This window comes from Symphodus melops (genome assembly GCF_947650265.1).
Source record: "Symphodus melops genome assembly, chromosome: 5".
In the NCBI taxonomy this organism is placed as follows: Eukaryota; Metazoa; Chordata; class Actinopteri; order Labriformes; family Labridae; genus Symphodus; species Symphodus melops.
In genome coordinates this window covers 4046199-4073535 of record NC_136695.1, presented here as the reverse complement: position 1 = coordinate 4073535, position 27337 = coordinate 4046199, and the positions used below count along the sequence as shown (strand labels likewise).

Here is a 27337-nt window from a genome sequence, read left to right as displayed (position 1 = left end):
CTCCAGATAACCAGTGTCCATATATGTCAGGACACGGAAAGACAGTGAATGTGGAGGTTACTGCTTTGTTTTTTAAACTTAAAACAAAGCGGTAACTTTATTTATATAGCACATGTATGACATCCAAGGTGGACCAAAGTGCTGTACAGTAAGTTTAGTAAAATATATTTCATACAAAGCATCATAAAGATACGTAAAAGCACATTTACTCAACTGGAGGTAAAATCCAAGTCAAATAAATGGGTTTTTAAAAATGACTTAAACTGTTCAGCTGTGGCAGCAGATCTTAAATTAACAGGAAGTTTATTCCAAAGTGTCGCCCCCTAGTTTTGAGCACGTCCAGGAGCAGCTGGTTTGAGGAGCTTAGTGCTCTGGATGTAATATGAACATGTAGAAGTTCACTTCAGTAGTGAGGCGCTGAGCCTTTTACTGACTTAAAAGGCAGAAGATGCAGTTTAAAATCAATCCTGGAGCGAACAGGAAGCCAGTGGAGAGAACCGAGCACAGGGGTTATGTAGTCCCTTTTTTTGTGCCTGTTAGGAGGCGAGCAGCCGCATAAGGGACAAGCTGCAGACATTGAGCTTCATAACACCTCGTCAGAAACAAAAGGGTGATGTCCCTGAGAAGATACGTCCATGTTGTATACAGTCGAGGATTTCATCAGATCGTATTCAAATCAAATACTTTCTTTTATTTGTTTTCAGAAAATGTTTCTGTTGATTCAGGTTTGCCCAACGGGGCTTTATTGCAAGTGACCACGCTATAGGCGTTAGACATGGACACATGAAAAGGACTGAACATGTGTGAACAGAGTCTCTTGTATTTACAGACTGGCAGGACTGGAAAGGTCCACTTTAGTTTCCCTTTGCACACAGACCACTCACTGCACACCAATCACCTCCTCATGTTCAGAGCACAAGGCTGAGCCAGGTGACAGCTGATATAGACACCATTAAACAAAGGTAAAAAGGAGGTCATGCTCTCACTGGTGTCGAATGCAATATGGGCAGGAAAAGCTCCTCACCTTTTGATGCAATAGAGCAAACTCTCAGGAGCAGTTCCAAACCTAAATTGGATTTCCTCTGGCAATCCACAGGAAATTCAAACTAATCTCTCTCCCCCTCCCACTCTGCTCCCTCCTTCCATCATCTCTCTCTAAACTTTCACACAGACACACACAACTCCTGAACATCTCTGAAACGTGAATGCATGCAGATTCAATCAGGGTTGTGTTCACACATTTGTAAATAAATCTTTATCCCAAATATACCTGATTTGTTCCTGTTAGACCCGAGGAAACTCTCGTCTGCCATAGACACACACATACAGTAGGGTTCTAATTAGTCAAAAGACAAAGATATTGTTGTCTTTACATTTTGCTGTACGTACTGGACATGTGGAAAAAAAGGTTGTTACTTTTTCAACGAATAAAAAACTGAAATATAGTAAAAAAAAAAAAATAATAATAATTGCTAATACAGAAATAATATAACACAAAAATAATGGAAATATTTATGAAATATAAAAGCATATAACATCTTTAAGCAACATGATGACATTTTCATTCCCTGTCTGTAATAGAAATAGGCTTCTTAAAATGATCCTCATATGTGGTGAAAAAGGTTCATTAAAGGAAGATTGAGTTTGACTTTTTCATCCAGTAGATGTCGCCCTTGAGCATCAGCACAAAACAAACTGCTGTTTGGCGGCCATCTTTGTTCTTTGCTCGAGCTGTGTCCTGCATTGTTGTGTTAGCGCTTTTTAGTTAGCCCGTAGCTTCTCACTATATTTCTTAAAGCCCACGTAAACATGATGTAAACATGGACTCGACAACAGAAATGTGTAAACTTACTTCATATTACAATTTGAGTAATTCTACATATCAAATAAACATTTCTTGCTTTTTTAATACAGTCACGCATCAAACCCACACCCCTTTGCCACTGAGCTCCAAACTAAATATTTGGTCCCTTCTGTGGTACTGAAATGTTGGCGATGGTGTACACACGGTAACATGATGTGTTGTTACCTCATCCAGAGCTGAGAGCGGTCCTCTTCGAGTGGCCAGACACTCGACAGAGTTCACCAGGTTCTTCTGCTGCCCTTCAGCTGGACTCATCGCCTAAACACACAGACAGAAAAACACGATGACCCAGTTAACGTCAGCGTCATGGTAACAGCTCACTGTTTGAAAAAAAAAAAACAGATATTCATGAGCTTAACGTCCCAGCATTAGATAGATAGATAGATAGATAGATAGATAGATAGATAGATAGATAGATAGATAGATAGATAGATAGATAGATAGATAGATAGATAGATAGATAGATAGATAGATACTTTATTGATCCCGAGGGAAATTCAAGTTAACTAGGAACCATTAACTAGGAACAATCCAGACTCTCCAACTTTCAAAGCAAAAAACAAAAGTATGAGGGTGTCAGACTTTCACCATTCAAAGGTATCAATACAAATCATGTCTGGCTTTGGATTGTCAAATAAAACTCAGACATGTTCATCAAATTCAAACATTAGTGATACCTGTTTCAATAACACGGGAACAAAATTAGAAGTCCTAGACAATCCAGAAATAGTCAGTTTGTCATGTGGTGTCAGCTTTTACTCGTTGCCAATGTAAATAGGGCATCTTAATATTGAGATGACTGAAAATGCCTTTTCCTTATCCTTTAAATGGGAACACAATCAGCTAAGAGCTCCATTCAGTCATTAAACACTGGTAGCATTAGCACAAAAAAAAGAATAATTTATGGCGATGCCTAATGAATTCATAGAAAACGCATTTCACAGTGCACGACGTCAGAGATGATTAAAGGACCAATGTGTCAGATATCTACTGTATTAAATCACAGAATTAAAGTTTACAGTCTTATTTTTGATACGACTAGAGAAGTAGGCGTTTTTAATGCACCCTCAAACGGCAGTTTTGCATCTCACCCCTCGCCCCTTGATATGATATGCCAGGTGTTGCAGCGATGGAAGCGGGCAGTGGAACTGCTTCAAATAGAAGTGATTGTACCCGAGCTAAAAAGCCTCTGCATGTTTCTAATAAGCTCCAGCAGCAGAAAGCTGCTCAAACTAGGATCAATGTTGGAGATGCTTTTGAAACATGGAGAGAGGTTAGAACGCAGAAAGCTTTACAGACCCATGCAGAGCTTCACACTTCAGCATGGTGATGGTCCCTCTGCTGGCCACTCCAGCACTAACTTTACTTTTAAAAATCAAAAGCCTGAGTCCCCTTTTTAAACACAGAGAGAGACAGAGAGAGAGAGTAGTTCTTATTGTGTCAGCGGCCTCCCTCACCTGCCTACAGTATCATGTGCAGACACACTGAAGTCTGTGAGGAATCAGGGTTCAAGCTGAAGTCACTCATTGCAAAATAGGAGGATTTAAATCAAGCACACACACACATACACACACACACACACACACTCAGACTCTCTCAGTTACAAACCCACAGCCGGATATTGCTCCTCATTCACATGTCAGACTCTCAGGAGAGGCTGAGTCATCATCTCACTTCAACAGAGAGGAGCTAAAACAAGACACAGTGTGATTACAGTTCAAATCCGGTGTGCAAAACACACACACACACACACACACACACACACACACACACACACACACACGCACACACACGCACACTCTTCCACAGATATAACACATTGAAATCCTTCCAATCAATATCACCAGCTTAAACTTTGTCTCCGTAGTTTTGTAAAAACCTTCCAGGCAGGTCTGACATGAAGGGTCGCTCCCCTCTACCTCTGATCCCTGGTTCACCTGCACGAAGCAAACTCTCCATAATGCATTACTCTGTCCTGCCATCAACATATTTCAAACAGCGTCCTCCTGTGTGTGTTCAGCATTGGAAGGAGAGAGGTTGCGTTCATGTTAATAAGGCGCACCTGGCTCTTAAAGGTAACACTGAGCTGACTCTCTGATTGGTTTGATCCATGTCACATAAAGCATCTCAAACATCTTTGTGCTTTGCCTTTTTTTTTCTTGCACCAGGTGGAGAAAATAAACCTGTTGTAAAACTTGACATTTCCACACTCAGGCTCTGTGGGAATACATTTTTTTCTAGCCTCAAGTGGACACTTTAGAAACTGCATTTTCTTTCGTGCAATTCTGCCTCTGCAGGTTTAACCTTCCAGCATGTTTTGTTAGAGAGAGCAGATTCTATTTCAGCATGTCAGACGGATGACGGAGAGGGAGTGCACAGGGAGAGGTCTGAAAGTGAACAGACAGAGGACTGACAGACGAGTCTGTTTCTGCAGCCAGCTGATTCACATCCTCGTATTATAAATGTATTCATGTGCTGCATAAGCTCTTTTTGTCCTCTCGCTGTTTGGAACAAAGATCATCACAGTTAAAACTGGAGAGAGAGAGGGAAATCAGAGAGACCCATCACCCTCTCTCTCTCTCTCTCTCTGCAGACACAGATGGAGACACGCTGACATTTGGAGAGCTGAGGAGGATTTATTGCTCTGTAATAGTTTGTTAATAAGCTTCTGTGAAAATATGTTTCGTGCACACACACAAGGGAGAAATGTTCCAGTACATCTGTAAATGACTTTCCGTCTCATGATGTTTAGTGAAGGGTGAAAGAGGCAGATAAGGTAATCAAAGTGCATAAATTAAGTGATACATTTGCACACATAGTGATGAAAATGTTGATGCCAATTTAAAAGTATTACGTTTAATTTCAAAATAAATGCCCTGCTTGTTCCCTCTGTCAAACAGCCTGTTCAGAGGGAGGTGTGTAACGACAACAAACTCTGCGTTCGTTCAAGAGCAAAACTTTGAGCTGACTTTGATCCACCAGAGTGAAGTTCTCTCAGAACAACTCAAAATATAAATAAACCACGCTCTCCTCGTCACCTCTCCTCTTTATCAAACTCAGATGTCACTGCGAGGTCTCCAGAAGGACGGAAGCAGTGACAGGAAGCACTTTACTCCGCTCACATCACTGAGCGTTCAGCTGTCTGAGCTCAGAGGAGGAAAGCAGGCTGAATAAGCAGAATACAGCAGAGGGACTTCAACATGCACAGGATGAAAATGAAGTCTGGTCCATTAAGTCCAGAAACCAAAGCGGCCCGTCTGACCGAGCACTTCTCCCAACATTTAGAGGAGCTATAATCCAATAAGAGGGTGGAGAGGAGAAGAGGATCAATGCATAAAAGTCCACTCTGAAGGATGAGGTTCAATTTAAAGTCCAGACTGGCCTCGTAGAATAACACAACAGTGACAAGCTAGTTTCTGCAGATAACAACCCTTTCTGTGTCACACAATCTCAACACGTGTAACTTATGTTCAAACAGAGACTGTTGATGCTCTCAGACTTGAACAGAAGTCCTGAAAACTGACCTACGTTTTTTTTTTTTCTCCTAATTGAGCTGCATGTGTGACAGCAATCTGATATATTCTTCTCTCTGATTTTACGGCTGCACGGTTTGACACTGGTTAACGGTTTTGCCTCACGACGAGAAGCATCCTGGTTTGACTCACTGAAATGACATAGACTTTCTTTATTGTTAATCAAATTGGACTTTAGAGTGCAGATAAGAGCGACGTTTTGTTGCATTGGCTCGATTTTTAAAAAAAGCAAGTATTTATAAAAAATAAGATGTAGATATAAATCCATGTGTAACAAAAAGAAAAGCTATGTGTAACATTATTATACAGATAAATAAATTGATGAATGTATTGGACGTTTTTGTGGTGGTGACTGGATTGTCTGAGGGCGCGAATGTGAGTGTGTCTGCTTGTCTGTCTGTCAGCTCTGTGATTGGCTGGCGAACAGTACAAGGTGCATCCTGTCCAATGACAGCTGAGATCAGCTTCAGCCCGCTGTGGCCCTGAATTGGAAAAGCAGTATAGATAATACAAGGACCTGAATTTACCTGCAGTTTTTCCTGTTAGCCTCCAACTACATTTTTCCTGTAAAATCCTCGGGCGAGGTGTGAACACCCGACTCAGAAACATTTCAGGAAAGTCTGCCAGATGTTCAGGAGTGAATATGTGATTATAACTGTAACTTCTCTTTTCATGGACAAACTAAGCCTCACTGGAAACAAAAAACAATCGGCTATCCTAGCTAGGTAATGATGATTATTTAAGGCTTTTCACACATCACGTCCTGACAGCTCTTGCGTTTTTTTTGCATGTTTGAACACTAATCGATTAAACAACCTTTTTAAACAACTCCACACAGATGTTTTTCAGAGCTAAATTTCAGCTTGAAGTCAGGTGAGCCAATGTTTCATTTTTTGGAAATGGCCGTCAAAATATGTGACCAGCGTGCAAACCAGTACGTTTCAATACTTGTGCACTAATGAGGCGCTTTCTGAACACCAGGATGTTCCCCACTTGTTTAATGTCACGATGAAAGATTCCAACGACATGGAGCACTGAAATAACAGCAAAACAAAATTCATGCGAACTTCTTCTTTTTCACATAATCTCTTGCCCCCCTCTCTCAGGTTGCTGTGAGTGACGTGTTCTCAGGAAGACGTCATAGACAGCCTGTCTGAAATGTTTAGAAGGACATGAGTGAAAATGTCTCCAAAATGCAAAATTAGACTCTGGCGCCAGACTGCAGGCAGTTCGAAACAGTAATGTTTTTATAACCTAGTTTCAGTGTCAGTTTGTGAGCATTTATCTGTGTGTGTGTGTGTGTGTGTGTGTGTGTGTGTGTGTGTGTGTGTGTGTGTGTGTGTGTGTGTGTGTGTGTGTGTGTGTGTGTGTGTACCTTGCTGTCAGAGTGGCGTCTGGAGCACAGTTGAAGCTGAGTCATCCATAACTCCTGCTGCTGAGCGTCCAGAGCTGACAGGAAGAAGATCACACAGTGTCAGAGTGTGTGTGTGTGTGTGTGTTTATGTATGTGTGTCTGCTGCCTGTCTCTGACATAATACTTACATACAGTTTTCATTGTTGTGCAATACTGTCAGGTTCATGACCTTTTATCACGATTGCTTTTTAATCCTCTTATTTCTTCCTGTTTATTTCCAACCATTCCTCAGTTAGTTTAAATAAACTGACGTGACGCTACTTCCTGTCCAGGTTGTCAAATGTTCTGACACTGTAACACTTTTTTGATACTACATATTTAAAATGATTTCATCTCTGTTGTTTCAATTATCGATCGTATCGGTAACCTTTAAAAAAATATATCTGAGATCTTCAGTTGTGTTTTCATTCGAAGGCTTCGGCATACGAAAGAGAGATGTCATGTACAGTAATGTCAAGCTGCTAATGTGTGTGTAGGTGTGTGCGTGTGTGTGTGTGTGTGTGTGTGTGTGTGTGTGTGTGTGTGTGTGTGTGTAATGTAAACAGTGTGCTGAAGTTTGCTTACAATCTTGCAAATCAAAAACAAGAAATAACCCAATATTAGTCGTGATTTTATCGATGTTTGTTTAAAAAAAAATTGGTATTTTCTCATTGTAATGCAGTAAACAGTAACACCTACATACACCTACATACTACATATTATGTGTAGTAACACCTATACATAATAATAATAATAATAATAATAATAATAATAATAATAATAATAATAATAATAATAATAATAACTATTATTATTATTATTATTATTATTATTATCTTTTTCATTGTCCTGCTGAGTCCACCACACTATAGTCCTCTGTATATATCTCTCCCTTACTACCTGGATTGTATTTATGTTTATGTTATTATTTTATTCCATTTTTTGACTTTTTGTTTTTGATTCTGCTGCTGCTGCTGTAACGCCCGAATTTCCCCATTGGGGATCAATAAAGTTATATCCTATCCTATCCTAAATTCACATATCTGCACAAAACAAAAAGCATGGACCCTTTTTGTGTTTGTACATACACAGTGATGAAAGGTGGCAGAAAGGTTGCTATATCAATGTAGTAGCTTCAGTTAGCGTCATAAAGTAAGGACCAGCTAAATGTCTTTTTAAATGTTTGTTAGCTGAAGTTGTTTTACAGTAACAAACTAACACGTAGCAATAAGGGGAGGGTTTCCTGGTCCTTACTTTCTGTCCTGTCAGCAGGTCAAAGATCCAACCACATGGCTAAAATTACAGTGTGCACATACTTCTTCATACACCCAGTGTCTATAGTTCAGAAAACCTTGTTGTAGCATAGAAATCTCTTCAAGCATTCAATGTTGTTCTTTGTGAATGTTGAGGACATTGAATACACATTTGTCTCATGGTTTTTGGTGCATTTGAGGATCGACCGCAGCTATATGGAAGATGTTTTGTGGACGTCTGCGTTTTGTTTAAAAAGGCGACGGTTTGACGACGGTATTTTATGCAAATGGATGTCTTATTTTTTACAGTCCTATTCTGACATCTGACTGCACAACAAGACGTTTTCCCCAGAGATCTGGCCCACTTCTCCGTGTCTCTCTGCACTTTCTGAAACTCTTTAAAAGCTTCAGTCATGAGCACTCCGACATCCTCAATTCAGTCTGCATCAAACGCAAACTTAGATGCTTAAAAATATACTGAATCTGCTTTGTTGTCGTATCTATATTTGGATTTTACACAGCACACGTGACATCAGATGATTCCCTGTGGTTTGAACACAAAGACACATCTCTCACCTCTCAGTTTGTAAGTATCCCCAGCACTAGATTTGATCGTGAACATGTACTGGAACTTGTCACTGGAGACCACCATCGCTCCAAGGAGGGGCAGGAACCCTCGGGGGGGTCTCTGATTTTTACTGACTTCATTCAGATAATACTGAAGCTGGCCGGCTTCTGGGTCCAGAACAAAATATCTGCAAAGAGAAGAGAGAGAGAAAACAGAGAGACAGAACTCTAATGAACAAGAACATATCTTTAATTGGCTCTTGTTCGGTCAGCGCTGCGTTACCTGATGATTGCATCTTATCTTATCATGTCATATCCAAACGAAGGTATTGCAATCTTATCATAAGGAACATGTCGTATCCTGCTGTGTCGGCTCTTATCTCATGTGCAGAGGCGCTGCTTGTCAACAGGCAAGGCCGGCAATTGTTCGGGGCCCCGGGCCAGTAGGGGGCCCCCAGCGGCTGATGTCCTTTAAACACAGCACGCCCTCAAAATGTGCACATTTTGCAAATAAGCGTCACATGCATAATTGCTGTGAAAAGCACTCAATGAATTTTTGTAAATGGCCCCAACAGACCCAAGAATCGCCACTTCTCATGTGTAATAGTGATGTCAAATAGTATAGTAATGATTGTATGGTATGTGGTCGCACTGTACATCACATCCCGTCATCATGTTTCAGAGGGCTGCTTTGTGCTGGTGTGTGATACACTGAACAAAGCCACTAGCAATCAATTCCAACTTCCTCTGGAGAGACAAAGATGTCGCCCAGTCATGAGTGTTGTAGGCAAAGACAATAGTCCACTGAGCGGATCTATAGGCTCCATGCGAGCACCACTCGACACCCCCTCTGCTCCTCATTCTATAAAGGTTCTGGCATTGAATGAAGAGGCTCTCTGCAATGACACATACACTGTAAGTCGAATGATGTGAAAGCAGGATTATATTGATGTTTGTAAGTTTGACAAGTTGTCACGGCTGCAGCCGTCCTCGGGGACAAAAAACTGTGATCATTAAAGTGTATGTGTGTCCTGTGTCGACCGCAGAAGAATCCGCTCAGACAGAGTGAGAACAACAATAAAAAAAAACAATCAGGGACCAGATACAAAAATGAACCAGCGTCCTCCATCCTCAGGCTGACACACACGGAGGCCCGAAGGAGGTATTAAGTTCATCTTCAGAAACACATGCAACCTGCTGACACACACACACACACACACACACACACACACACACACACACACACACACTTTGATTTATCTTCTATCTCTGAGTGCAAGAGCCAAGTACAGTGCTGTAAGTGTGTGTGTGTGTGTGTGTTTGTTTGAGAGGAAGTAAGTACAGCACACACTGTCAAAGTGTGATCACGGATCTCATTACACGTTCGGATGCTTTTCCCATCGATCCACTTGGACAGTAAACGAGAGAGAGAGAGAGAGAGAGAGAGAGAGAGAGAGAGAGAGAGAGAGGGGGTGGGCAGTAAACGAGTGAGAGGCTGGAGAGGGGGAGTAAGTATTGAGATGCAGGAGAGGAGTGCAGGGCTTTCCTGATCCTGGATGACTCATTCAGTGTTTGTGGGACTCCCACCCACACACCTCCTCTGTGAACACATCTGAGCTTCGTTTCATTCACTCGGTCCGAGCATTAAAACTGCATGAACGCTCACACAGGAGGATGATCTGAAGAACTGTTCCTCAAAATGGGACTTATAGAGAGATACTGTATACATTGGTATTCCTGCATGTGGGCATGTTTGTGTCATTTCACAAAGGCAGAGAGAGTTTGAAATAATACACCTCATGTGTGGCATGGTGCATTGCTGTATTTCTATAATGCAAAAATAAAGGGTAAATTAAAATCTAGGGGCAGTCCAGGAATCCAGAGTTTCTACAAAAAGGTCACATACATGGGGCCCCTCCACCACAGCATCAGTCAACCCTGCCACATCACTACAACTACACCTGCATTACACTAGTGACCAGGTAAAAGCTTTAAAATATAGATTGTCAAAATGTTCCTACTTCTATACTTCTTGAAACCACATATTTAAAGAATACAATCTTTTATTCTAATGATGGATACTATCAAAAAGATCTGAAGCTTTAAAAGAGCCCATTTAATTCAGAAGAGAGTTCAAATCACAAGCTCCGCCCACTTTTCATCACTATACCTGACTTCATTTGCACACCTGTTCAAGCCACACCCCAACATTATAAAGGCCTCCAACTCCCACATTTCCCTCCAAACCAAGCCTGACCGCTGAAGAACAAAGGAAACCACAATGTTGTATTTACTTTTGACCGAGTCAAACCTGAAAGCAGACGCATTATGGATGTAAGCTTGATAAACTTAAAGGGATACTTCACCCATTTACATGAAGCTGTGTATCATTAGAAACATAGTAGTGTTGAATGGTCGTGAATCCAGCCCTCATTTTGCCCTGAGACGAGAAAAATGTGTTTTTCTTTGCCTGGAAGTTTTCTTCATGTGATGCAATATGATAGATAGATAGATAGATAGATACTTTATTGATCCCGAAGGAAATTCAAGCTATGACGCTTTTTGCATCACATGAAGAAAACTTTCAAGCAAAGAAAAACAGATTTTTCTCGTCTCAGGGCAAAATGAGGGTTGGATTCACGACCATTCAACTCTACTACCATGTTTCTAATGATACACAGCTTCATGTAAATGGGTGAAGTATCCCTTTAAGATAAAAATAGAATTTGTATTATTCTGAATTTTTGCACATCATTTATTGAGAGTTTACATGTCTCCATTTCTTTTTCTGTTTGTGCACAGAGAAAATCATCCACAAAGTTACAGAAATAAACATGTTGAAACCGAGCAGCATCCTGTGTTTAAATGTGCACACACATTTGATGTTCTGTGGACCGGCAGCAAGCGTTTTGTTGATGAAAAGTTGTCAATGTATTTTTGCAATTTAGATAATGTGCAGGACTTTGCAATCTTGACTAATAAAATACAAGAATGAAATGACCCACTATTAGGTGCCTTGGGGATCCATTTGTGTTGCCATGGTAATTAACAGGCGTCAACATCTTTTGTTGTTGTTGCTGGAATAATATGGCAGCATCTTGACTACTTTAAACCACTATAGTTAAACCCTTAAAGAAATGTGCTCCATTTTAACTATGACAAAACTGGCATCTGCTTCTCTCTGGAATTTCAGTTTTAAGCATCTAAAACATTCTTCCTCATTTGGTCTACAGCCTCAGGATCCAACACCAACAACTTCACGAGACACACTGAATATAATGCAGCTCGAACAGAAGAAAACAAGCACCTCTCTCACAGACACCACCCAGGCACTCGTTCTTGACCCACTAAAATCGTCTGCATGACCCACTTTGGTTCCGAACCCACCAGTTGAGAATCACTGATCTAAACGTAGAGGTTTTTAAGAAAGATTTTAAGAATTAAGAGTCATCTTCATTTCATCTTTTACATTTCCTTTGACTCTAAGAGAGCAACAAATCAACAGCAACACAACTAGAGCCTCGGGGGCCTCTGAAGGGGAACTTTAACATGTAATTATTATTATTATTCTTATTATATTTTATTTATTTAGTTATTATCATAAAGCCTAGATCATATGAAGAGATTCAAGAGTTGTCCTTTCATTTGACGTAACACACATATGGATGTCATATAGATGGAGTGGGATACACTGCTTTGATCCAGCAGGGATATTATACAATATAATAACATATGTTTTCTGAATCCCCTACAGAATTAAAACAACACCTCCCACTCCCTCCCTCAGGTGCTCACCTGCTCTGCCAGCCCTGGAGCAGGTTGGTGTACTTCTTCAGGACCCCCTCCAGGTGTCGCTTGCTCCGGGCTGTGTTGTGTTGCGGTCGTGAGTCGCCGTCCGCGCTCCCGGACCCGGACCCGGACCCGGACCCCCCTCTGCGCTCTGGAGCAGCCTGGCCGACCTGCTGCTGCCGCCTGCATGAACTCCAACCACCGGGCTTCTCCTGCCGCGCGGACCGGTTCATCTTGCTGCTGAGTGTGGAGGATGCTCCTCAGCTGTAAACAAGAGGAGGAGCAGTGGGAGGAGGTTTAACTCACAGATTCAGGTGAAATTGTAAAAGGGATGAAACCGTCAGAGAGCAGAGGAGAGTGCGCTCCGACTCTGTGATACACAGGAGGGATATTCCGACTATTTTACTGCGGTGCTCTCTCTCTCTCTCTCTCTCTCTCTCTCTCTCTCTCTCTCTCTCTCTCTCTCTCTCTCTCTCTCTCTCTCTCCCTTTATGACGTTACTGCGTTTTTTATTTTGGAAATCCCGGGTTGGTCACTCCCCCTTAGCCTGGGATACTCCCTCTGTCCCCCCCTCCCCGAGCCGGACATAATCACACACACACAACAATGCAGTAACACTAGAGAGCGTCACAATCAGAGATGCATCACACTGTGGCTTTATGCAACTCCAATGGATTATTAAAACGAGCACACAAGGCTTTAAACTCCTACACGTTCACAGTCATGTTTTAAATTCACCATGCACACTATTTGGATTATTTGTTTCTTGATGTCCAGCATTGAATAGCAATCAGTTTCCATGATAGACATAGTTTCAGGAGCCTACAAACCTTGAAACTGTATTTCCTCCTTTGAGGTCATACAGTTTCTGATTAGGTTACAGTTAGTGAGTCTATCTAAGTGTTTTCTATTTAACTCATGCACGATTGTAGGAATGCAAACAAACTAATTAAACAGATGCAAATCAAGCATCTGCACTATTGCAACAGGCTTGTATTAATAAGGATGATTCTTTTTGCACATTATCTTTAAAAATAAAATATGGCTTCATAAGCAGACCTGGACTTAAAACTTAAGACATAACAAGCAGCACGTGCACCTATATGTCTGCAGAGACAAACACTGACTCAATCAGCCTCCTGGTCTACCTGTAACACACATGTGACAACCCCATTAAAGATACTCTTTATCATAAAACATGCAGTGTGACGTCACACCTCATCTATATGATAAAGTAATGGAACAAAAGATGTGATGCATAATTAATGAAGTCGGCCCTGTTATGTAATATAAAGCAGTTACGTCAACGGTTCGTGGAAACTACAACTCCCGACAGGTTTGTGTGCGACATTGCCGTGACGTCATCGACAGAAGACGCGCGTTGCCCGGGATCATCGCGTCCCCTTTCTCTCTTCTGTCTGTCCCAGTGCGTGTGTGTGCGTTCATGTGTGTGTGACAGCTCCTCAGGTGTTTCTTTAGACAGCAGTCTCTCTCTCTCTCTCTCTCTCACACACACACACACACACACACACACACACACTGCAGCTGCTCACATGGCCGCTCCACTCAAAGTGTGCATCGTCGGCTCTGGTAACTGGTAGGTACTGATGATGATGATGATGATGATGATGATGATGGGGTTGCAGGAAGGGTGCATGCTGCTCTGCTGGCATGGCTGCACAGACTCGTGCACGCTGCACAGACTCGTGCACACTGCACGACATGCTTGTGCAATTCTCTCTTTTTTGCATGCAGCAGCTTTTTGATCAGGAGTTTTTCTAAAACCTTTCCCAATAGTATCGATTAGGGCTGGACAGTTTATTGCATTTTTAAGATCGATATTCAAATGAGGTGTGCTATAGGTTAAGACAGTATTGTTTATGTCTGAATAGTTTATTCTGATCCTGTGTCTCCTCTCCCTGTCTGTCCCTCTTCACCCTTCACTCAGCCACCTCATTAACTAAACACACAACACTGTATTACAGGAAAGGAACATTTTCTGTTTATTCGATAGAAGGAGCACTTTGTATCTTATATTTTATCTTTTAAATAGTTCATAAACGAAGAAAGCATGCGCAACATTTTACCCAAATCTGTGTAGAGTCTCTCTACTGTGTTAGAGCGAGGAGCTGTTTTTATTTTAGAACAAGCGAGGTCTTCTCACCTTGATGAGAGGGATCAGTGAGTATAAGTTTTGTAAATCTTTTTTTTATCTTTTCTATTTTTGAAATCTTTCTCCTGTTAGTTTACACCTGGGCTCAGAGAGAAATGTTTTGTTTTTTATAACTCACTCATTCTGTGTCAGTTTACAGGCAACGTGAAGTAAACTAAAAAAAAAAAATTCTCAATCTTAAATGAAGAAACTCCAGTGTGTGATGTCACTGAGGATGGCGTTCATGTGTTATACAGTCTTTGTTACAGGCTCTGTTATCATCTCATTTTATTGCTGTTACTGAGTATCACAGCGCCCCCCTGTGGTTCAGTGCTCTTTCAGCGTGACCTCCTCTGTCCTTTTCAGGGGCTCGGCCATCGCCCGCATCATCGGTAGGAACGCCACCGCGCTGCAGTGTTTCGCCTCCACGGTGAAGATGTGGGTTTTCGAGGAGAATGTTAACGGCAGGAAGCTCACCGACATCATCAACACGGAGCATGAAAACGTCAAATACCTGCCGGGGTACAAGCTGCCTGAGAACGTGGTAAGAGGAAAGAAGGACGACGGCAGGGGGAACTTATTTTCCTTGGAGCCTCCACTTCGAGTGTCTTTGCTTTTGTGCTCTACAGGTTGCCGTCCCGCGGCTGTGTGACGCAGCAGAGGGCGCTGACCTCCTGGTGTTTGTGGTTCCTCATCAGTTCATCAGGAAACTGTGTGACGAGATGTCGGGATGCGTCTCCTCTAAAGCTCGAGGAATCACTCTCATCAAGGTGAGGACACCTCGCGTGGTCAGCTCCTCCTTCTCACTTATAAATAATATTTCTAATTATCACCGTGTTCACTGTTAAAGTACCTCAGACGCACAACTCTGAACACACACTTTGAGGTGTGATGTGAGTGTGTGTGTGTGCTTCAGTCGCACCTTTCTCAGATCTAACACTCGGCGACGTGTTAACTGAATAACAGTCGACCATCTTCAGTCTTTGTTCTGCTCATCATCGGCCGTCAGGAGGATTATTTCACACTCTAAGGCTGTCAAAATGTTCGATACTTAAATCATTTCTCATACTGTGTGTTTCATAATGATTCAACCTCTGTTGTTTTAATGATCAATGATGTTCACAAGTTCCAAACTACTCATCTTCAGTCATGGTTTTTTTTTTTTAGAGGAAGAAAAATTAGAATCATCGTGAGGCGAAAACGCCAACTGGAGGTGAACCTTTGGATGACTTCCACATGCTTCCTTCCTATTGGCCAATCGGGCGGCAATCACAGCTGACTAGCTTGTAGTGTAGGTACAAGAAGTAAACGTACACTTGTTTCTGGGGGCGATGAGACCAGGAGGCGGGGCTCCATGTTTCCAGACTGTAAAGAACACCACTACTGTAACTTACAGCATCTGAGAACGTCTCACTGATGGTCGACTCTTTTCATTGAAGTCAGACTAAAACTATCGTACCTGATAGGCCCTTTTTCAACGTTATGGTCCTTTAAAGTCGTCTTTGTACAATTCTGCTAAAGCCTTCCGCTGTTTGGAAACTGGGTGAAACTGGTCTGAAGGAAATGTAGCTGGTGCTGGATCAGAAGGAGAAGCAGTGAAAAAGGATGTTTGTGCATGTAAATAATTCTGCAGTCTTTATGTCTTTCAGGGTATAGACGAGGGTCCTGAGGGTCTGAAGCTGATCTCTGACATCATCCGGGAGAAGATGGGAATCGATATCAGCGTCCTGATGGGAGCAAACATCGCCAACGAGGTGGCGGCTGAGAAATTCTGTGAAACCACCATCGGTGAGAAGTTTACAAAGATGAAACAATCCAAGAGTTTTAAAATGAATATTCATCATTTGAAAGCTTTTCAAATGTGCCTCGCTTTAAAGGTCACAGGGGTCACCTCCTCTTTAACCAATTTAAATAATTCTCCTAGCTCCTCTTCAACATGTGTGAAGTGTGTTTCATAACTCTATTTCAGCCCTGCTCAGAACAGACTGTTTCTGTGTCTGTAGCTTTAAATATGTTAATGAGCTGTGTCTGGCCACGCCCCCTCTCTGGAAGGGCTCGGGTAGCTGTCTTTGGAAATAAAGAAAACAACAGATGTTATGTCAGAGTTTGGATCTATGTTATCTAAGGTTACTTAGTGTTTTCAGCAGTGATGTGATGAAGTCTGAACTCGTGGGTTTGTGCAGGCAGCAGGGTGCTGGAGAACGGGCTGCTGTTCAAAGAGCTGCTGCAGACTCCAAACTTCAGGATCACTGTGGTGGACGATGCAGACACAGTGGAGCTGTGTGGAGCTCTGAAGGTACACACACACACACACACACAGGTGCTAAAAGGGGTTCTGCAACCTAAACACCAAAGTTTAAATGTCATGTTTGTGAGGAAACTAAACAGGAAGGAAAATCTACCTCAAGCTTTGTGAGGTGCATTCGCTGTGGCTGACAATTCTGTCCGAACATAATTTAATGATAAATAAGTGGAACTGCTTCAGATAGAAGTGATTGTACCCGAGCTGAAAAAGCCTCTGCATGTTTCTAATAAGCTCCAGCAGCAGAAAGCTGCTCAAACTAGGATCAATGTTGGAGATGAGTGAGTGAAGAGAAGCTCACATGGAGATGTGCTCATGTCTCAGTTCAGCAGTTACAGACGAGCTGCAGCGTTCTGAACGAGCTGTAGAGAGGTCAGAAGTCATGTCGGGCTTTACATCACATCCTGTACATCGAAGTGAAGCTGCCACCTCGACTTTGATAACTGGTTCAGTATCTCAGGCCTCCACCATCTTGGATTTCAGGAGCACGAGATGAACTTGTTTGGACGAGGGATGGTGCTGCTGTCAACAAACAAGCTGCTACCTGACTGACTTTCAGTCCCAGCCTCAGCTCTCTCTCTCAGTGTGTCAGTTTGTCTCTATCAGAACATCGTCGCAGTGGGAGCCGGTTTCTGTGACGGGCTGCAGTGTGGAGATAACACCAAGGCAGCTGTGATCCGCCTGGGACTGATGGAGATGATCGCCTTCGCCAAACTCTTCTCCAAGAACGGATCCGTTTCCACGGCGACCTTCCTGGAGAGCTGCGGCGTGGCCGACCTCATCACCACATGTTACGGCGGCAGAAACCGACGAGTGGCGGAGGCCTTTTCTAAAACAGGGAAGGTGAGAACTGTTTCCGTTAAACGCGTCCGCTCGGCTCTCTCCTCTCTAATAAACGCTGTTTTTACCTTTTCTGTCCGTCTGTCCGGCTCTCAGAGCATCGAGCAGCTGGAGAACGAGATGCTGAACGGTCAGAAGCTTCAGGGTCCGGCCACCTCAGCCGAGGTTTACCACATCCTGAAACAGAAGGGCCTGGTGGAGAAGTCAGTGAACTACACTTTGTCTTACTTCAGTATTTTCATACCATTAGAATCATTTTTTTAAATGACAGCAAAACGCTGTCATACAAATACTTTCATGCAGCCCTTCAAGCTCGTACTGTTGCTTCAGAGACGAGGTTTTTGATTGAACATAATACTGTGATGTGTTTTCATGGTCGAATGTGAAAGTGAGTGATCAGTTGGTAGGACAGTAGAGGGACTACTAACCCACAACTTCCACATACTCTGTGCGCCGCGGCCGTCAGCACAACTCCGCTCCGCGTTGAGTTCACTTCAGGCCTGCATCCAGCGGGAAAGAAAAGAACAGCTCGGACAGGAAGTCAGGCAAGGAAACGGACAGAGCATCCAGTAAATTTCAAAATAAAACACAATATACTGACCCCGGCTGGAATTTTTCATCAACATGACATCATAATATGCAACAAAAAAAAAAAAAAAAAATCATCATCATCAGAAAGACGAAGCAACATGTTCTTTGCACGTCCTGCTCTTCATTCCCGCGTGATCTCGTTGTTCACATGTGATGTGCGTACAGCTGCTCGTGGCTGCTCTCAAGTTCTAGAAATGGATCCAGTGGGGCAGGACCGTCCGACCGAGCAAAACCGTGGCGCTGATGGACCGCGGCCTGCACGGACTATGTGGGTTTAGGGTTTAGACACATTGCTCATTTGACAAACAGACACAAAGAAGAGTAAAATCAGACATGGTTTCAGAATCAGGTCTGTGCGTCTCTAAATAAAGCGATGCAGACGAGTGTATGAATCATTGTTTGAGTCTGAATAGGATTTTATTATATTGATTCACATATATATTTAAAGCTTTTAAAGTGGGCGGGGATTTGATGAATAAGGATTACTCAGGCATGCTTCATCCCTCCTCCTCCTCGTCATGTCGGTGCGTCCTCTGTGCAGGTTCCCTCTCTTCACGGCCGTCTATCAGATCTGTTTCGAGGGGAAGCCGGTCCAAGAGATGATCTCCTGCCTGCAGAGTCACCCAGAGCACATGTGACGCCTGGGACCACCAGAGGAGGGGAGTGCGAGGGCTTCATACATCAGTGGAACTTGAAATGACCCAGACATGGAGAGGTCTGTTTTGAAGACCTTCCTGGGCTCAGCTGGGTTGTTGTGACCTTCAAAATGTTGAGTCCTTCTATCCCTGACAGAACGATCTTTTACCTTGACTTGTTTATTGTTTTGGAAATGTTCCCTCTAAATCTGTTTTGTAAGACAGCAGCCCGTCCTTTAATCTTTACAGCAGCACAGTGTTATCCTGCAGTGACAGATTCACCTGTTTTTCTGAATACCTAAAAGTCTGATTGTGTCAAACTGATGGACTTTAACAGCAGTGTGCAGAAGCATTATTCTCGAAAGATAAAGATATTTACTTTGGATTTCACTACATTATAACTTTAACAGAGAATTATGCTTCTAGTAAACCTAACGATAAGATAAACCTTTATTCATCCCACAAAGGAGACATTAACAGTGTTGCAGCAGCAAAGAGAAAAATAAATAAGAACACAAAGTGCAAAGTTTAAGTGAAAATACAAATATTTGAGGAGCAAATACAGAGCTGCAGTAAAAAAAACAACACAGATCTGCCTAAGAGGACATTGATTCTTTTTTTAAAGAAAACAAAATTTAAATTCATAGGTAACCAGTTTTGTGTAATTTCTCGTTTGTCATGACCAAATACAGCAGACAACCTTCTGCAAACTGTCAAAAAGGTTCTCATACATTGCCAGTGAGTTAGTGCAGTTCACACAGTTTTCAGACGTCCCCACAGTGAAGGGCTTAGACCAGGGGTGTCCAAAGTGCGGCCCGGGGGCCATTTGTGGCCCTTGAGTGGATTGTTTGTGGCCCTTGACTTTGTTCGAAGAATCAGAAGATTTTGGCCCCAGGCCTCATCAGATGGCATATTTCATTCTTTTTCTTTTTCATGTTAGCGAGGGAGACCTATAAAAGCCTGACTATTCTTTCCAAAAAAATTAGAACACAACAGTTTCCCACTGCAATTAGTTATTGTGTATTTACATTATTTTTCGAAGAGGTCAAAATACAAAAAGTTCCTTCCAATATTTAAAAAAAAAACAAACCCTGTGGCCCGTGAGCGATTCTAACGCGACAATTTTGGCCCGCAAGGAAAAAAGTTTGGACACCACTGGTTTAGACTAAATAATCCTTGTCAAATGTCAACCATAATCCAGTTGAAATGAGCAGTAAATCTTAATGAACCACAGCTGTTTTCTTGCTCTTTTAGGCTCGTGGCAGCTCTTGTCTAAAATATCACTGATAGTGTTATGTTTTCTTAAAGGTCACATACAGTGCAAAATGTGTCTCTAATCTGTCTACAAACCCCCCAATGATGAAAAGAGTCCATCCTCTCCCTCTTCTGCCTGCTCCACTTTTCAGAAAATGTGTGCTCAAACAGGCCGTTTGGTGGTTTTCCCTTCATGACATCACAAAGGGCAGTAGCCCCTCCCCCAGGTGGGTGATGCTCCCACAGCTCGGTGTTTGTTCTGCCCTCTGAATCTGCTTTCTCAGCATAAAAACAATAGGACATGGAGTGAGGAAGCTCGAGGCTCCGGAGCTCTTTCAGAGAGGGGGCGTGGTCAGACACCGCTCATTTACATATTTAAAGCTACAGACACAGAAACAGCCTGTTCTAAGCAGGGCTGAAATTGAGGGGTTTATAGACATGATCAGATACAGGATCAGAGTGGATTTACAACAACACACTTCACCAAAGTTTTGAGGAGCTCTGAGACTTATTTTAACTGGTTAAAGAGAAGGTGAATATGTGACCTTTCAAGATTTGTTACTTTTTGATATTAAAAATCTATCCAGTACCAACATTTTGACAACAGGTTTGTATTCATATTTTCACCGACTCTCAGGTAAACAAACGTCATTATTATTAACGGTGTAAATAAAGACGCTCAAACAGTATCTTTCAGTGCACATACAATTAATAAAAATCGCCTTTTGAACAGGTTAAATGTGCCTGAGTGGACCTGTGCTATCAAACCTGCCGTCTGAAATCAAATGCCTTTAAGAACACCAGCGTACAAGGTCTGTACCGCAGAGATTTCTCTTCAACCTGTGAAGGACAAAACATAGACATCCTTCAATCTGAGAGTCCATTACCCCCAGAGAAAAAGAGGATTTTTGTCCTTTTCTTCCGTTATGATCTCATTATCTAAATCCACCTGCAGTAAACAAACGTTTTCTTAAACTTTTTACATGGGCACCACAGAGAGGTAGGACTTGTGTCATCAGAGATCATCTTTATAACTTTTTTTTAACTTGAATTTCCCTCGGGATCAATAAAGTATCTATCTATCTATCTTTAGTATTAAACCTTGAGTGCTTACAATAGTATCTTTACAAACTGTTTTTATTATATTCTAAGAAATTAAAAACATCTCATGTGGATGACTTGTCTCTCAGATTTTCTTCAGATGGGCAGCTTCAGTTCTTTTTCTGAGTAATCTCTTCACCTGTAGGTCGGTCAGTGTTCAGTAATATTCCTGTATTTAATCACACTTTAATCCTGTTTGTGTTTCAGGGTGTATAAAAAAGAAGAAATTCTCTATTGTGATATTTTTTGTAGTGGTGAATTAAAAAAAGGACTAACATACAGTGTGTAAACCGACTGTAAAAGTTTACAGGTGGTCACAGATCTTCATGATGTTACTTTACTCTGATCTCGTTTTTTGAGTGGATCATTTCATGTTCATGTTTATCTTTGCTGTTTAAATAAATTCAAGAAATTTATATTTTTTGTGATCAATTTTTTTTAATTTTACAAATACTAATGTGGTACATTTAAGGACAATCAAACAAGGAAGTCAAAAACAGGCCTGCGGTCCACCGTGGTTAGAGTGCACACACGCACCTCTTTCCACTACACACAGAATAACAATTAGCCTGCAGATAAAGAAAGATACACGTTTTGAGGCAGAACAAACCCAACAGAAAGGAAAAATATATTTGTATACACAGAAATACAGTGGCTCTTTACCCTGTCTTGATTTGAAGACATCACACGCCACTCCAGCAGGTGGCGATAATGCGCGTGAGAGCTGTTTGACAGCTGCGATTAACCACCACAGAAGAAGACGAAGAAGTGGGGAAAAGGTAAACAGCTAAGCTAACAGTTTGGGGTGAGGTCAGACAGTCCACGTTTGTGTTGTCAGAGCTCAAATCGAACAATTGTCACCTTTAACGTGCTCACGAGCTCGTGATAGGTAAACAACAACGGACACGTTTACAATAAGTGAATGCTAACACTTTAATGCTAGCTGCAGGAGCTAACAGGAGCCATGTTTGTTGTTGTCATTGAGTAGAAGTCACAGAAATTAGCAAAGGAAGCTAAACGTGATGTTTATGCCTCATTAATAAACGAATTTAGTCTAGCTAATGTTCAAAATAAAACAACACAAACTGCATATTAACTCATTAATTTGAGTTGTTTCTGACAGACTGACATTATATGACCTCAAATCAACATCACGATTAATCGAACATTTGACCTCGAATATGATCATTAACGATTATTTGGTTTTAGGTTTTTGCCCTCGTAGTTCTCTGACATGATCTCTACAGTAAATTCAATTTTAACATTAAATAAACATTAAAGATGGGATATTTTTTTTCTAATGACAGAGTGAATTAACTGTTTTGTGTTTATTTAATATGATGAACTGAAATCAAATCATGGCTTGAAATGAAAACAACACCTTAGTTTTAAAGTAATAATAATAATAATACATTCGTTTGTAAAGCGCTTTCAGGTCAAAGTGCTGCACAGAGGATAGAAAATACAGTTTAAAAACATTTGAAATAATTAAAAACAAAATTACAAATATTTAACTTCTCTGAAAAAGTAGAAAATAAATAACTTGCATTTCGTGCAAACTTTTTTTTTTACATCTGTTTTTTTGTTCCTGTGTTAGATTGGACAAGTCGTCACGTGACTCCGCCCTGAAAAGAATCGAAATAATCGGTACGATCAAGATTACCTCAGTTAGAGGTTCTGAATATCCGTTCATTTACCGTTCCTAATGAGACACATATCAGACTCCATCTCTCTCTGTACTTACCTTCAATTCTCAATCAAAGTGAGCTTCATGATTACTGAATACATCTTCACTGTGCTGCTGACAGACTCGTGTTAACAGTCAGTTGATTTGATGTTTTTAGACCTCAGATCTGCTGATGGACCACTTCAGGATTTAAAGCTCATCTGATGCCATTCAGCAGCAGAGATGTCTGTGAACTGTCTCCTGAGATACACCATCAGGTATCACCGCTTTTCACAAGTTTTAAGAGGAGTCAGGAGGGGTGGGAAAACAGTACAAGAATATTTCATTTGGATTATGATATTATTTTATGTAATGACTAGTCTGTAGTAACTGCTGGTTTATTCTTATTTTGATTTATCTCGTTATTATCCCAGCATTGAGTGGATTGTGTTTAAAAAGAGGCCGACACACTCACAGTACACCAAATCTACTACGGGTAGAAAATAACGTTACCTCACCTGGAAAGGTCAGGTAAGGTCATGGTCTTTGCTCCTCTTCGCTCTCATGCAGAATAGAGAATCAAAATGAACGTGCTGCTATTTCGTTTTCAAACGCTGCCTCTCGTACCACCAAAAACAACAACATGTTTACAACTTAAAATCAGATTATTTCGAGGTTTATTTGTCAAGGCAGGCGCTCACTGATGAAAACTCTGTCATCTGAGGTTCTGTTGGTCGGCCTGTCGATATGTAAATTTAAAAAAAAAAAAAGTTTGTAAAGGTGTTAATCAGCACACTGTATGCCGGGAGTTTAAACATTTCAACAGTTATGTAAAGATTTAACCCACGAGATCAGACGGGGAGCTTCATTGGAAGTGATTATTCCAACCCAGTGAAGAGAATTACAATTCTTCAGATCCTCTTACATCGTTTCATAAATAGATCTCAGCCAAACGTGTTGGGGACATAGTGAAGAATAATCTGCTAATGAATGAAAGTATCAATCAAAACATTGCAAACCAAATCTTAGTTTGCTATTGTTGGTGAATAAAAACAATAGTGGATGTTTAGGACTTCTGTTTTTGTTCTAATATCTCAAAAGGTATCTGTATCGTTAGATTTCTATCTAGAACATTTTACTGTATTATAATAAAACACATCTGGTCCTGTGACGACCCTGATCCACACCATAAGTCCTCATATGCATCGAGTGTTAGCTACTTTGTTTATTCTTTGATAACTTTACAGTCACCTATGTTTCTCCATGTTTAATATCAGTTAGTGCACAGTGCATATATGAGGAGCTGGGGCTGTTCCTTTATACAGATGAGAATATTAAAGACCTGCTTAAAAAACTCAGAGCGGGAGGTTTCAGTGTGCAGAAGTGTCGGGAGCATGAAATAGATACTGTCGTTAAAGCACAAAAGATCAACGGAAAATCAAAGACTCCTCTCACAATTTGTAATTAAAACGTTTATCGCTCACATTTAAAACACGAGACTGTAGATTAGACAATAATCCAGATTTACTCGACAGCTTGTTATACACTAAATGTGACAAAAACTCCTCACGAACACTGACCGTGAGACTTCTATCCTTCTTCATCCGTGAGCAGATTTCCCTTCACTTCCTTGTATCTCTCTTTTTGTGTGCAGGCTGAAGAGGAAACACGTGGCGGCACATTTTGTCTCTCTCAGGTATCTGTCAGGAGCAGAAGCCGTCAACGCTCTCAGACCCTTTTATTTCGCCGTCCATCCAGACTTCTTCGGTCAACATCCCAGAGAACGGGTACGCTGCTCGACGAAGGCTTTCCACGCGGCGTGGAAATGACGGACTCTGATATTCAGAACGAATTGGAATAAAAACAAAGAGAAATGAAAAACGTGTTTTATGCCTGCACATTGTCTCTGTGAGCGTCATAAATGACTATTGACCACTGAGTTTGTCTTAACGTCTATGAGTTATTCAATGATGACGTTTTTTAATAGTTTCCATGGCAACAGACTGCACAAGCTTGTTTTTGTTTTTCCAACTTGTTTAGTTTTTATTTCCAAAAGAGGGAGAAAGAATAATTCAATATTCATTATTTTAAAGGATGATAACGTACATAAACGGAGCAGCCACGACCCTCATATGTGCTGAGTTAACAAGTCGACACTGACACATGCTGAGGTTTTCCAGGAGGCATAAAGCTCCATCTTTAATGTTGTGTCTTACAGGAAGTGAACGAGAATTCCCTGAAGAGGTTAAATGGTTACCTGGACAACCTGCAGAAGCCCGGCTCTCGCTCTCTTCAGCCCATGAAGCTCACGTTTTACGTCCGGGACACAAAGGACAGTCAGGACGAGCAGCCCGACCTCCCCGCAGGTTCAGCTTCATTCAAAGTGTTTGTCTGTGATGTTTCTGTCTTCAGGGATCTAACCGTCCCCTCGTGGTTTTCTCAGGCTTCCGCTCGGTCAGTTTCACCCTGCAGACTCACGACGTGCTGAGCACGGTGATGAACGTGTTGAGGTCCTGCAGTCTGCCCGTGGAGCACATGAAGGGGCTGAAGGGAAGTTCAGAGACGGCTAAAGGTGCAGCTGGGGCAGCTGTGCCTTTCTACAGACCCATCCGATGGGACAAGAGCTACTACAGCTTTACCGGCTTCAGGGACCCGGAGCAGGAGCTGCAGCAGGCCCGCAGGGTGGAGCCCTCCCTCAGGTCAGACACAGTACAGTCTGTCCACAGACACGGTGAATGTCTCTGACGTCCAAGGCGGAGCTTCTTTGTGAGCTTTTTTAAAGATGGCGGGGTACAGAGGATAGAGTAGGAAACCAGGTAGAGACAGAGAGAGTGTGGGGAATGACATCCTGGAAAAGGAGCCGCAGGTCAGAACACGGACTGGATCCTCTAATCATGGGACGCAATCTAACCGCCTGTTTGATCTTCAACACGTTCACCTGCAGCCCTGTAATCTGGTCACATGGTGTCCTGTTCCCTCTCCAGCTTGTGGCTGAGAAAAAACGAGCCCGAGGCCACGAAGAAGTACAGCGCCAGTCTTCCTCGCAGAGAGGAGCTGAAGAGACTGAAGGAGAGACTGTGCAGCAGATTTCACCTGTCGGACATCAGGTAAGCTCACATGCACTGAGGGAGGGCTGCGAACCAGCCTGTCCACCAGGAACAGCCTGGGAGGAAGACTGAAATAGTGTCGCTGTGTTTCATATGAACCTCTGTCTTGATGCCTGTGTTTACGACCGTTTGCTCTGCACCTGAATGCCTCGTGAATGAGCGCAGCTGTAAGTCGTGAGCATAAGTTCAGTAAAGACACCAAACAGAGGCCCTCGGGTTACCACCATGATGATGATGATGATGATGATGAGGCTGTATGTTGCAGGTGGCAGCGCAGTTGGGGAGTGGCTCACAGGTGCAGCCAGCTGCAGAGTCTGAGCCGACTCTCTCAGCAGAACCCCGAGGCCCTGATCAACCTGCAAGGTGAGAACAGAGTCACCTGTCTGCGGGCCGAGCACACACTCGCCGTGGAGCGCTCGCTGTGGGCGGCTCCAGTCACTCTGAGAGCTCTCCATTAGTACATGTTCATGGGTCATGTGATCACATGTCGAAGCTTTCCCGTCCAAACAAAGATCATGTGACCTCAACCTGCTTTTTCAGCTGCTTTTATATCCTGCAGCTTTGATAGACAGAAATGGACAAAACAGAATTTTAGTAAATGTGTAAAACATTGAACTCTCCCTTTATGGTCCTCCAGGGCACGAGGTGGTGTTTGCTGACCAGTCAGGGATGAACGCCTCGGACACATCATGTTAGGAACCATGGACGTCCATCATCAGTGGACCAAGGTGACAGAGACACTTCACATCTCCTGCTCCTGTCGTCTGATCTCCTCCCGTTGTTCTGACTCCTCTCCTCTTTAGCTGTTTGAGCAGCTGCCCAGCTATCGCGCCCTCCAGCAGCAGACGGACTGGCTGAAGGAGCGGATCAGCCTCCTGGTGGGCGGGGACTCAGGTGGTCCACAAGGAGAGACTGGGACCGGTTCAGCTTAATCGCAGACCACTACAGCACCCTGAGCACCTTCCACAAGAGCCTGCTGACGGGCCCCCTCCGCCTGCATCCCCGCAGCCTGCAGGGCCTCACCATGCTGCTGGACAAGTACGGCAACATCCCCACACACACACACACACACACACACACTAACACAGCCCCACATGCTGTTGAGTGAAGTGCGATGCCTCTTTTTGTCGTGTCCATCGCAGCGACCGTTCGAACCCCCAGTCTACACGAGACCGGACACTTCCTCATCCCGACTAAGTGTGACCCCCCAAAGCTGCAGGTCTTCCTCCAGAGCCACGCCCCCCGAGGCTCGCCAACGCACACAACGCAGGAAAGAGTGAGTCACACGCC

General features: G+C 42.5%; 3 protein-coding genes across 3 annotated transcripts in view; 2 read left to right on the top strand and 1 right to left on the bottom strand.

Moving 5' to 3' along the window:
- LOC306824188 (oxysterol-binding protein-related protein 10-like) overlaps positions 1-12872 on the bottom strand; it is a 29832-nt gene extending 16960 nt beyond the window's left edge. Inside the window, exons 1-4 of the mRNA XM_079344217.1 lie at positions 12406-12872; positions 8620-8798; positions 6773-6846; positions 2030-2122 (exon numbers count right to left, since the gene is read on the bottom strand). Of these exons, the coding sequence (XP_079200343.1) occupies positions 2030-2122; positions 6773-6846; positions 8620-8798; positions 12406-12632 (573 nt within the window). The 5' untranslated portion in view covers positions 12633-12872. The remainder of the gene's footprint in view (positions 1-2029; positions 2123-6772; positions 6847-8619; positions 8799-12405) is intronic.
- An 859-nt stretch (positions 12873-13731) lies between these two features.
- On the top strand, positions 13732-20862 carry gpd1l (glycerol-3-phosphate dehydrogenase 1 like). Its single transcript, XM_079344229.1, has 9 exons — positions 13732-13996; positions 14918-15095; positions 15181-15321; positions 16201-16339; positions 16735-16847; positions 17460-17696; positions 17790-17896; positions 18826-19718; positions 20084-20862. Exons 1-8 carry the CDS (start codon positions 13953-13955, stop codon positions 18920-18922), a joined length of 1056 nt encoding a protein of 351 aa, XP_079200355.1. The 5' UTR covers positions 13732-13952; the 3' UTR covers positions 18923-19718; positions 20084-20862.
- Positions 20863-21932: 1070 nt separating this feature from the next.
- Positions 21933-27327, top strand: tcaim (T cell activation inhibitor, mitochondrial; the record flags this gene model as incomplete). The annotated part of the gene is given in 15 exon segments (XM_079342760.1): positions 21933-22053; positions 23119-23218; positions 24595-24727; positions 25159-25306; positions 25384-25639; positions 25925-26047; positions 26313-26410; positions 26685-26723; positions 26726-26775; positions 26851-26931; positions 26933-26974; positions 26976-27085; positions 27190-27199; positions 27201-27287; positions 27289-27327. Coding segments are annotated over 14 exon segments (1251 nt in total). The 5' UTR covers positions 21933-22053; positions 23119-23183.
- Between the last annotated feature and the right edge of the window lie 10 nt (positions 27328-27337).